Below are 12049 nucleotides of genomic sequence, written 5' to 3'. Positions count from 1 at the left end.
TCCTCATATGTTCAATCCAAAAAAGTATGCAACTAAGAAAGGGTAGTCAATAAATTTAGTTTAAACATTTGTTATGTCAACAACTGATTTGAACTACCAATTCTAAACTCATACCAAAAAAGAAAAAAAAAAGAAAGAAAAAATAAGACCCAGCTAAATAATTGCCAAAAGGAAAGTTATATCCTTTACCCCTAAATAAATAAATAATTATATGATTTATAACACAAAATATTCTGCTGAACTAAGGTATCTCGAGTCTCGACATCTAAAAAGGAAATGATATATAATTGTCCTTTTTCTGTTTTGAGAAGAAAGATTTAGAGGAGATAAGAAATATAGTGCTGGTTTTGACTCATCAAGTTCAACAGAAAAAACTTGGAAATATTTCAAGAAAGTCTTTATAATAATAAACACTAAACTGCTAGCTGGAGACATCTGGCACTGTAAATTTTAGATGATTACAGCCTAGGCAAGTACCTCAAGCTCAAGTGAACCATTAAAATTAAATTTGAACAAAAGATGAGAGGAAATTCAATGTCCACAACAAGAAACATCAAGTACAACAAATAAGGTATCTAAGTCGAAAGTTAACAACATAAGAGCATTTGGTGCTATTTTACAATTTTATCATTCTCGGTATATGAATACATGAAATTCAACATTGTTTACAAGATCCACATATAGAAAAATGGCATCATGAAACTATAAACACAGTTTTTCTAATTTCTCAAGCATTTATAGGAAAAGGTAGAATTCGCTACTTTACATAATAGCTATAATGTAATCAGCAATGAATCTAAGCATAATTAATGTTTCTTAGTCTAAACAGGAAAAAAAAAGATGTAAAAAAATATGATACAACTCTTGCATCATATTCAGTTGAATGAAAGCTCTAAAGTAGATATGGTTCGCACAAACAGGTTTTAACAAGAACATTAGTCCAAGACATGCCATAAACAATTATGTATTTAATTTGACAAGCATTCTATCCATATTCTATCATCCAGTTCTTGAATAAATGCAGGGTTTGTCAATCTTTCCCGCAACAACAAGACTTTGTTCAAAACTAATTTAAGATACCATGTGAACACCTTTCTACCGTTGAACTCTAGTATCAATCACATACTTATCCTGGCTTAATCTTCCTCTTCCTCGCATGGTATCTCAATCTTAAATTGATTACCAAGGCAATATCTGCATTTTGTCTTTGGCTCCAACTCATCAAAAGTTAGATCCTTTCTCATTCCATCTTTTGCAACTAAAACCTAGCCATCCTTTTCAATATTCTCATTCAGCTAAATATCTTCCTTTTCCAACTTTCTTATTTTAAGTGCCTATCGTTGTCAAACATAAAAGAAGCATGATTTTGCGAGTGTCTCGCAAAATTCTCTCTTTATTATCTAAGAGGGAAAGACAATAACGATTTGAAGAAGCTGCGGGCTATTATTTCACCACTACACTATAATTAACTCTGTGGGCTCGGATTCATTAGCAGCATTCTTCCCCAACTTCCTCTTCTTTTTGAGGAAGCGGCAAAGAGTATCGTAACGTGTTGCTTCGATTTGCAATTGAATAGCACAAACTATCCCAAATTAAATCACGATAACCGCTCATAAATAGAGATATAGAATTCAAAATGCAATACAACTTGAGAAAACATAACATCTAATCTACGACTAAACAACATTAAATTCGTCAAACCTTCTTGAGGGCCAATCTCTGCAGCTTAGGGATCTCCTCCGACAACCGTGCCTTTGTGCGCCGGATCTCAGCATTCAAAGCAACTGCCGCAGCTCGATTCTTCTCTTGACACGCCCTCTCCGCTTTCTGCACACCACGATCGCCCAATCAACCACCACGGATCGATGAAACCGTCAACGCTGACAAAAGCAAAACAATTTGATATATATGTAGAGAAAGAGAGAGAGAGAGAGACCTGGACGGCGGAGTCGATGTCGGACTCGATGGAGGCGTAGAGGCGCGCGAAGGCGTCATCGCCGGAGACGTTGCTGGCGTTGAGCTTGTCGACGTCGTACTTGTCGTACTTCTTGCAGATGGCGTCGACCCGCGTAAGAATGTCGATCACGCTCATCTTCGATATTGTTTTCCGCTTCTCCTCTCGATAGCCTCTCTCCGCCTGATCTGCTTGCTGTCGGCTCCGATTCGAAGCAATGGAGATGGCTTTCGCGAGAGGAGACGGGGGGAGGAGGAGGCGGTTTAACGGGCACAGGTTGTCTCCATCCTCCAACAAAAAAAGAAAAGAAATAGTAAGGGTAAACAAATGACTCATCGAACAAACACGGCTTTGACACGAAAGTCCCTTCATTGTGTGAAATTATCTTATTAAACCCTGTAAGCAGAAGAAATCTTATTAAATAATCTTTTGCATTTATAATCTTTATATTTCTTTTTTAGCCCTGTGTAAGTCACAGTCTGTCTCCATCCTCCAAATAGATTTTTCTTCTTTTTCTTTAATGGTTAGTTAGACAAATTGATTGAAAGACAATTAGATATCATGTTAGAAGATCATATATCATGATAAAATAAACATACCAAAAGATTTGATAATACGCTGGTGGATGGAATCGAATGAAGTTGTCAAAAGGTCCAACAACACGTCAGAAGCAAGCTTAATGATGTGTTAAAAGGTTGGTTTAGATATCTGGTTTTAGTTGAGTCATCCTTCCTATACACATGTTTAATTGGGCTATAGTAAGTTGTTATTTGGAATTAAATGGGCATTTATAAAACTAGGTATTTTGGGCTCTTGTTCTATTTTGGGCTCTTGTCGGCCTTGGCAGCCCAATCCCATGCAATCGTATCACCTAGCCCGAACGAACTTTGATTATTTGATAATAATATTGTCCAAAGCGATAAGTAGTATTCTTAGTACTTTTTATTAAACACTGTAAGTGTTTTCAAGAGCCATTAAGTTGAAGTGTGAAGTTCACATTGTAAGAAGTCTTTTCTTGCATTATAAAGGTTTTTTCTTTTAGAGAGAGGAATGTTTTAAGCGTAAGGTTTAGTCTTGTAAAAGAAAAAACTATAAAGAATAGTTTATCTATATTCATCGAAAGTAAAATTGAAAATTGAAGAGAGATTAGGAGTTGATGTAGGTCAAGATGATAAAATTATTATACGACAATTTATCATTATCGCTGCTGTTTATTGAATGATGTGCGTCCAAATTTTAAACCTTAGAAATGAAATTTCAGCTATATCTATGTTATGTTATGGAGCGTTGAAGCCACAACAAGATTGCACCGAAACTTTTCTTTTTTAATATATATATATATATATATTTTTTCACTCCGATATAGAATGGTTCGCCGTCTCTTTTTTAATCGGACCGATTCATACTATCGCACTATTTCGATGGAATGTTAAATCCTATTAATTACTATAATTTGACAGGACATATACTAAGAAAAAATCATGACTTATGCAGTGTTACGTACTAAATAGTCTGATAAGAGAAATGCCCGCCCGCATTCGCACGCTTCAAGTAGCACGGCACGCGACGATCTCACGTACGAAATGGGTTTGGTTCGTGCGAACGGAGAACCGCCTACAAAACGCAGGCTTCGTCGGGGTTACGATTTCTTTCGGATTCCCGCTTAGACTAGTCGTTTACCGTCTCCGTTTTCTCTCCCTCGACGGGATCTCTCTATCGTCTCATCCGTTATAGGTGATCCCAATGGTATGCTTCCTCGATCCCGTCCCTTTTTGGCTCCGATCGGACCCGATTCCTTGCTGCGGTGTGATATGGTTCTGTTTTGATGCCAGACCTCATTGTCGATGCTGGATCTTTTATCTGTTGCATCTCCTTCACTAGGGTTTCTTGATTTTCTTTCTTAGTACAATCCTTTTATGATTTTGGACGTCGATGCGATGCGTTATAATTGTGCTTTTTCACCAGTATAGAGTTGCTTGTTGATCCCTTCCCCCTTTTCAAGATTGTTGCTAGATTTTTCTTTCGTGCAACACGGCGTGATAAGCTTTTGATTGAGCTAGAAATGTACCGTGGGAAATAGTCGACCGATCATCTAAGCATGTTTGAAAATCAAAGTGTTGGAGGATGTTTTCTGCTTACAGAAAAGGAGACTGTAGTTAAGTGCCTAAGAATATGGGCATTATAGTTAAAAAGGAAACCATTTGAAGTTGATGCGAGTATGGAGAATAATTTACTGTAATTATCAGTCTAATCTTCTAATTGTTTTGAGGGTACGTTTTGGAAAAGTATCAAAAGTTTCATGCCCTACCCCTTCCAGAAAGGATTTCAGAATAAAACATTCTAAGTGCACTTGGATATGAGATGGACTTGAGTAGGTTACAAATTTGCATCCAAAATTGGAAATGTCAGAATTTCAAGCCTTTAAACTTTATTGATTATCAGAAATAAACTTTAAACTTTTTGATTATCAGAAATAGTGTCCGTTAAGATCACATAACTAGCAGAACCATGTCACGAAGTTTAGTATTTCAGCTCTTAATCAACTACTGTAATCAAACCAAAGGAATTTATTTTGTTTCAGTCAATATTTGATGAGCATATCCTTTTGTTTTTTCTATGAATTGGATTTGTAAATCTAAAACTTGGTTCTTTGTGCTTGTTTTAGTCAAAGAAAAGAGGTCTTTCTTTGGAGGAGAAACGTGAGCAAATGCTTCAAATTTTTTATGAGTCTCAAGATTTCTTTCTTGTAAGTTCTCCAGTTTATTAGTCAATTTTAATCATGGATCTCAATTACAATGTTAATGATATGTTACTTCGATTTATTTATATTGATGATTGTTATTCATGGAGTAAGGAATCATTCGTAAAATGCATTTTTCAGTTAGTATAACTTTACATTTGCATGCATTTTTAAGATTTTATATGCATATATATCACTTTGCCCCTGTTTCATTATAGCTATAAATGGCAGCATTACTCACTTTGAATATTTAAAACTTCTTTGTGTGTCCAAACTTAGGCATCATTTTGAAAACTATGTTAACTATATTCGAAGAAGAAACTCATGTGCCGAATGTGGTCAGCAGTTTATGTAATATTAAACAGTCTGGTACGCTGAAAACATTTGCAAGTGAAATATATATGATGGAAATGAAACCAATATGTGATGGAGATTATAAGGTTCAGGGAGTCATTCTTTTTGTCAAATGTCATCTCTTATACCTGATCCAATTTCTCTGTTGAATCTGGTAATTTGTGGTGGTTGTCTTAATAATCATATAACATATGCTGTTTACCACAATGATCTTATTGGAAGACAAAGATTACAGTATATCTTTTCAAATCAATTGTTCAAGTATCTATTTGCTGAATTTATTAACCTCATTTCACTGATATTGATATGACTATTGCTCAAGCAGAAATATTAAAATATTCATGAGTGCTCAAGGCATATCCACTAGCGAATTTGTTGTTTTGCAATGAGAGCAATTCTCTTTTTTTATTTTTAGGGGTGGAAATTTAATCAGGCAATCAGAGCTGGACTTCTGTTCTATCAGAGTTCATACATTAGAACAGAAGGAAATATACTTGTTTTAATCCGGGGTCTGATTCCATTGTTCTTTACTTTGTTTGTGGAAAGTTTGGTATATTAATGATAAATGATTATTTATCACTTTGGTTTCTTAGGAGGAAGAAGTAAATAGCATTCACTAAACTGTTTTCTTGTTCTCATGATTATCTCTAATTATAGTGTGGTTCCATCTTTGTTACATTCATTATAGTGTACCCAATTTTTTTTGCGTAGTTACCCACTGCAATTCAAAGTAGAATAGCACATATTGCTTATGATTTAATATCAGATCAGATCTCATCAAAGAATCTTAATCCTTTGGATCATTACATTTGGAAGTTCAAACTAATGTGTTTCATTTTCTATTACTGTAAATACTTACTATGAAGTTTGCAGCTTTGTACTGGATTTGACAGTGTCTGCAGTAGCCTGTTTCTTTGTTCATTTTTTCAGCTTTAAAGTTGAACTGTAACCTTGTGTTCTTGTGTTTTAATTTTCAGCTAAAAGAGCTTGAGAAGTTAGGTCCCAAGAAAGGTGTGATAAGTCAGTCAGTGAAGGATGTTGTGCAAAGCTTAGTGGATGATGACCTTGTTTTGAAGGACAAAATAGGCACTTCTGTGAGTTCATTTCCAAAACTTTGCTGAAATTTAGATTTTTTCTTTATTCCTGCTAACATACAAATTATTTTCTGATGTGTAAATGATTTCTAAAATGGTGTTTTCCTTTTATTACCATTTAAGTACATGATCAATTCCCAGTCTGCTGTTGCCAGTTATCTTGCTGAGTCACACCCAACACATTCTACTCTAGCAGAGAGGGTGGTGAGGAGAGTTGGTGACAGTTCATGTTCTGAATGAAGCACAAGTGCTTCCTGTACAATGGCTCAAAGAGAATCTCCATGCCACCCTTTCCAGTAACAGATTTTCCCACTTCCTCTTCTCGGTCTCTCTCTAGGCAACAAATAATTTGGTGACTCCTGAATGGGAGAGGCTTTAGTGTCATGAGGTCCTGCCTCAGGTAAAATTCTTTGAGATGGAACCTAGCGATGGTTATCCCTCGAATCAGGGTGGTGCTAGTCCAGAAGAACCTTGCTGCTGCATTTGTCGACTGAGAAAACTGGGGTTCTGTTGTCTATGGTCCAGAGCAATACCAGAATGCATAAATGGTGGCTTATGTTTTCATTGTCGATATATACTAGATGACCTATAATAGGCATTTCATCTATGCTTCAATGCTATGCAACTGATAAATTGTTGAAGTTGCAAAAGAGGAAATATTTATTAAATAAAAGGAAAGGCATTGCCATGTGGGAGACCCGATGTTGTTCCATGCAAGGAATGCCATGTTGTCGTGTTGGTGTACCATATATCAGTATGCTGGTGCATACCTATTGTCCAAAAAAAGGTTGAAAAATGATTGAAAATTCAAAAAAATATTTTAAAGATTTTTTCTCTTGATTTGTTCGTATATAAATTATATTTAGATAAGAATAAAGTGTATCTAAAGTTATAAGGAGAAAAAATTAAAATTATCTTCTTGGATCCATCGAGGAACAACTTTGTCTTATGGGTCTCCGTCGGACGAAATTACTTCATTGGCCTTGAATCACCTATAAAGAAAAGAGTTGAGATGTTGGATTAGGTGTCATTATCGAGAATTTGATATACTATTGCCAAAATGAATATCATGAATCTATGACCGATGGATCAAGATCCTCGATCTTATGAAGTTGTATGTCGATATAGTAGTAGATTTCTCAGACTTAGTCTTGTAACTACTCCCATGACATATTGTACTAAATCCTCAACTTGGTAATAGTCGTTGCCTCATCGTCATTAACAACACTTATTCGACGAGCTTCTTGAGATAAGTATGATCGTGACATATAGGCTTGCGATGGTTGGAGTGCATTGGAACTTAGCCTATTGTCATGACTCGTTGCTTTATTTCAATCCCTTGATTACCACTAATCATTAGGAATTTTAATCATGAGTGTGAGTATGAGAAAGAGTGAGATTGAGAGTGAGAATGAGAGAGTAAACGAGAGTGAGTGAGAGTGACTAAAAGAGGGGGGAGGGACGAGAATTTAAAGCCCAAAAGGTGCCCCATTGATCAAATAGATTTGACCCGTTGTGGGTTAGCATTAGTGATTTAAAAAGCGCTAGGCGCCAAAAGGCGCTAAGGTCCAAAAACCCCTAAGGCGCTAAGCGCTAGCCTGAGCGAAGCGAGGCGCTAAAATATAAAAATATATAATATAATTAATAAATATAATTATTTAAAATTTTAAATAAAAATATGCTATTAAATTAGGAAAATCTAAGATACAAAATCATAATGTCACATTAACAAAAAGTTTCAAAATTCAAAACAATAAAATTTTACATCAAAGTACACTTGCCATTTATCTTGAAACATAATAATAATTTCAAATAAATAAAAATTAATAGTATTAAAATCAAAATAATATATTATTAATCTATTAACAGTATTGAAAATTATAATTTCAAATAAACCTAACAATATTAACAGTATACTGTATACTATTAACAGTATACAGAAGGAGAAGAAGGAAGAGTGTAAGAGAGTGCTAATTGAGAAAAGAGGAAGCGACAGCGGGAGCGGGAGTGTAAGAAGGCAGCGGTAGCGGGAGTGGGAGTGTAAGGAGGCAGAGGCAGCGGTAGCGGCAGCGGGAGCGGCGACAGCGGCAGCAGCAGCGACAACGACGAGCAGCGACAGCGGCGAGCAGTGGCAGTGGGAGCAGGAGCAGGAGCAACGAGCGGCGACAGCGGCAGCAGTTGCGAGCAGTGACAGTGGCGAGCAGCGGGAGCAAGAGCGACAACGACAACGAGCAGGGTTAGAGTTGGCAGCAACAGCTAATATCGGTTTTAGTTGGTTTGATTGAACCAACTAACCACCGGAGACCGAACCAGACCTAAAATCTTGGTTTGGTCACCTGGTTTAACCCAGGCGCTCGCCTGAAGCGCCCAGCGCTTGGGCTCGGGCGAGCGCCCAGGCAGTGCCTCTTTGAAGTGCACCGCCTGGAAGTGAAGCGAGGCGCTCAGACCTCGCCTCGCCTCGCCCGAGCGCCTAGGTGAGCGCCCGAGCGCCTTTCTAAATCACTGGTCAGCATTAGTTGAAAATATGATCGTTGTTGACCTGTATGCATTGGTAAAGGTCGAGTTTTATCCTTAATGGTCGATACAACACTAGTGTCAACTGGTACTAGGTTAATTTTTTGTGTACCACTCGAAACAGCCTAGTCCGCATATCAGCTAGATGGTGGACCGGTGCGTACTGCCTGTTTCGTAATGTTTCAAGTGATATGTCAAACCATGGTTCCATGTAAGTGGAGGTTGAAGTACTATAAAAAAAAGGATCTTTTGTTTACTCTGCATTAAAAAATCATCTTTTATCTTCATGATTTGACTGATTTGACTTGCATAGTTATGTATTTGTTTATTTCTTTCTTTTGTCAGGTATACTTTTGGAGTCTTCCTAGTTGTGCTGGAAATCAGGTAGCAACTGTTGATCTGTGGAATGTTGCATACTGATGATATGTATTTATATATTTTTAAAAACCTTTGACCATTGAAGAGATCTATATACAGTTGAGAAACACTCGATCCAAGCTTGAGTCTGATCTTTCAAGCAGTAGGAAGCGTTTTGCTGAGCTGATCGAACAAAGGGACAACTTGAAGAAAGGCAGGGAGGAGTCTGTAAGTCGAGTGCATCTGTGTTTATTGTGGAATCTTCCTGTGTAGATTTTACATTTATACATAAGACATCGTTTGTTTTCCATATATAGGATGAGAGAGAGGTTGCTCTGGTGGAGCTGAAAGCTGTTGAGCTTCAGCATAACAAGCTGAAGGTATGTATGAGCACTCTGCTTCATCTTTTGATGAGCATTATTCCAGGATACTAAGATTATTCTGTATAATAGGAAGAATTAGCCTGTTATGTAGACAATGATCCAGCTGCGGTTGAACAAATGAGTAAGTACTTGTCTCACCTCACATAGAAAGAACACATTAACTACTTCAAAACCTTTCTTTTACAGATGCCATGATGCAGTAAGATTTTTAAGTAGATTCTCTAGTAATGTTCTTAAATATTTAGAAATATGTATGCTTATGTAGATATCACACATCTTCCTTTATTCAGTTTTGTAACTTTATGTTCTTTTTTCGGACATAACAGAAGTTGCAATTGAGGTTGCACATTCAGCAGCTAATAGATGGACAGGTGTTTATCAGACTCAAAATTTCCAGATTTAAAATTATAAATTTCTTCCTTTGATTGACACTGAATTGATTAGCTTTGGAATATGATTCATCAGACAACATATTTACCCTACAACAATGGTGTTCAACCAACTTCCCTCAAGCCAAAGAGCAACTTGAACATTTATACAAGGAGGTATATGCCCTGTTGCAACATAGGTTACATTTGCATTCTTAGGCTTATGTTCATAACCTGATGCCATTGCATTGTCACCATTTATAACTTCAAACTATGAAAACATCTTTCTGATATCCTCTACACATGCTTTATGGCACACCTTGATTCTACTTGTTTCCTGATGATACATGTTGTCTGTGGGTTCTCTACTAAGCAAATTAAGCTGTAGTGGAAGAGCCACATCATCATCCAATTTTGGAAAATATTAGTGTATTTGCTCAGGAATTTTCATTATAGAAGTTTTATAAAAGACATGGATAAATGTGGAAAATCTTGATAGAGAGATGGTGCCCTTAAACTGTAAGTTCTAGATGTATAATAAGTTGGATAAGATGTTAAGGAAAGTTGCTAGTTTGAACTATAGTGTTTGGACATCTGTGGGCCTTACTCCTTTTCCTGATGTTGGTAAATTATGTCAATTGTGAGACTGTTAATAGAATTTCTCATTCTTGTAATAAATGGATGTAAGATATAATAATATCTGCCGACACAGTAGAACCAAGATTTAGTGATCTTATACCAAAAAGCGCACCTCAGTGCATAACCCTTTATGTCAGTGTTGGATTTAGAGAGTCAATTTGTAGCCTTTTGTTATATGCAGAAAGTGTATTTGTCACTGGAACCATGGTCCATAAACTGCTTTCTATATTTGGATAGGTATGCCTATTTCTCTCTTAAATGTTATCGTCTGTTCTACAATAATGGACCTCTTAATGTGGTGTTGTACGGAAAGTTAATGCAAAGTTGAGAACTAAATATTTATAAATATTTGCCATACAAAATTAAAAAGCTTCTATTAAAACCTGGGCAAACTCTGATTAGCCAAATAAACATCACTGCTGGTGGCTGGATCGTGGTTATCAATTTGGTATGCATGCAGCTTGTTCTTCATGTTTTATAGAAAACTCAGTCAGAAAGCATGTCTGAAATGACTATATAAACAAACCATAAATATCAGCAAATTATATGTGGAATAGCTGCTTTGACAAATTCACGTCATCCCTCTAATGTTGCTTGTTTCTAGGAAGATTTGATCATAATTTCCAAAAAAAATTTATTTTGGTCGAACTTGCTGCAGGTCGGAATAACAGATGATCTGGAATATCTGCAATGATCTGAGTTCCTTGCTGTTGGTGGACTTCACTGCCTATCCTCCGGAATAGAGCTTATTGAAGTTCCAATCACTGGACACCTTGAACATATTTCCTGAAAGAAGTGAAATGTAATGTGACTTTAGTTTCAGATTCTGATCGCAAATTTTGGGCTTGTATCCCGAGCATAGTGGCTTACTAGCCTCGGCTACTTCTCCAAAAGACTGGTCTACTTAAAGACTTGGAGCCTGGTTGCGTAAAGACTTGATACATCTGAACCAGTAAGTTTCCGGCTGAGAATAATTACACTCCAAAAGACTGGTCTATCCTTGATCTCGATATAATTTCCACACCATATACTAAGAGAGCTGTTGGAAAACAGCTCTTAGTATATGGTGAAGCTCTCGGTACATGAAAACTTTTAATCGCATTAAACATCATGGTGAAGCTTGGTATCTTATACAGTTCTGCTGGATATGAGAAATATCAGACCTGTCATTCAGCTTTTAGCTGAAAAGGGCTGATGAGTAAAAGGTATTCTTGGATTTATTTGTGAGGTTATAATGGATCAATCGACACGTGTATTTTTTATTAAAAATAAATTTTTATTAAGTTGTTAAGATTGTAAAGGCGAGGGGAGAGTGAATTAGTACTTTCGAAATGAAAAAATAATACGAAAATTCATTCGGTAAAATCGATATCGGAAATATATTTAATTTAGAATGTGAGTAAGTGTAGTAAGCAATAAGAATGAAAAACATAAAGAAAAAGCACATCGGATTTACGGTGGTTCGATCGTCGCAATCTACATTTACTCCCAATTCCTTCTCTGTCAAAGCCATCAGCTTTCACTTATGATCTTTCAATGGATGAAAATCAACCACCCTTCTTACAACTCTTTTCTCCTTTTCATAGGTTTATGAGAGAGCCTTTACAACTCTTTTTTACAAGTGATTCTCACACCTCCCTTAGAAT

General features: G+C 36.4%; 2 protein-coding genes across 3 annotated transcripts in view; one reads left to right on the top strand and one right to left on the bottom strand.

Moving 5' to 3' along the window:
* LOC135621867 (syntaxin-71-like) overlaps window positions 1-2244 on the bottom strand; it is a 4574-nt gene extending 2330 nt beyond the window's left edge. Inside the window, exons 1-2 of the mRNA XM_065123473.1 lie at window positions 1937-2244; window positions 1702-1827 (exon numbers count right to left, since the gene is read on the bottom strand). Coding sequence (XP_064979545.1) covers window positions 1702-1827; window positions 1937-2092 — 282 coding nt within the window. The 5' untranslated portion in view covers window positions 2093-2244. The remainder of the gene's footprint in view (window positions 1-1701; window positions 1828-1936) is intronic.
* Window positions 2245-3517: 1273 nt separating this feature from the next.
* LOC135624065 (meiotic nuclear division protein 1 homolog) lies at window positions 3518-11335 on the top strand. Of its 2 annotated transcripts, XM_065127538.1 has the most exons (10): window positions 3522-3700; window positions 4620-4700; window positions 6026-6142; window positions 9002-9040; window positions 9134-9241; window positions 9331-9393; window positions 9466-9517; window positions 9723-9767; window positions 9862-9941; window positions 11062-11335. In XM_065127538.1, the coding sequence occupies exons 1-10, from the start codon at window positions 3698-3700 to the stop codon at window positions 11095-11097; spliced, it is 624 nt and encodes a 207-aa protein (XP_064983610.1). In that variant the 5' UTR covers window positions 3522-3697; the 3' UTR covers window positions 11098-11335. The 2 variants fall into 2 exon arrangements, with proteins under 2 accessions (XP_064983611.1, XP_064983610.1); XM_065127539.1 differs by lacking the exon at window positions 9466-9517 and having other exon boundaries at window positions 3518-3700.
* Window positions 11336-12049: the final 714 nt, after the last annotated feature.

Source organism: Musa acuminata, chromosome BXJ2-9, assembly GCF_036884655.1.
Source record: "Musa acuminata AAA Group cultivar baxijiao chromosome BXJ2-9, Cavendish_Baxijiao_AAA, whole genome shotgun sequence".
Classification (NCBI taxonomy): domain Eukaryota; kingdom Viridiplantae; phylum Streptophyta; class Magnoliopsida; order Zingiberales; family Musaceae; genus Musa; species Musa acuminata.
The sequence above is the reverse complement of the archived record's forward strand: the minus strand, read 5'-3'. Positions and strand labels throughout refer to the sequence as shown.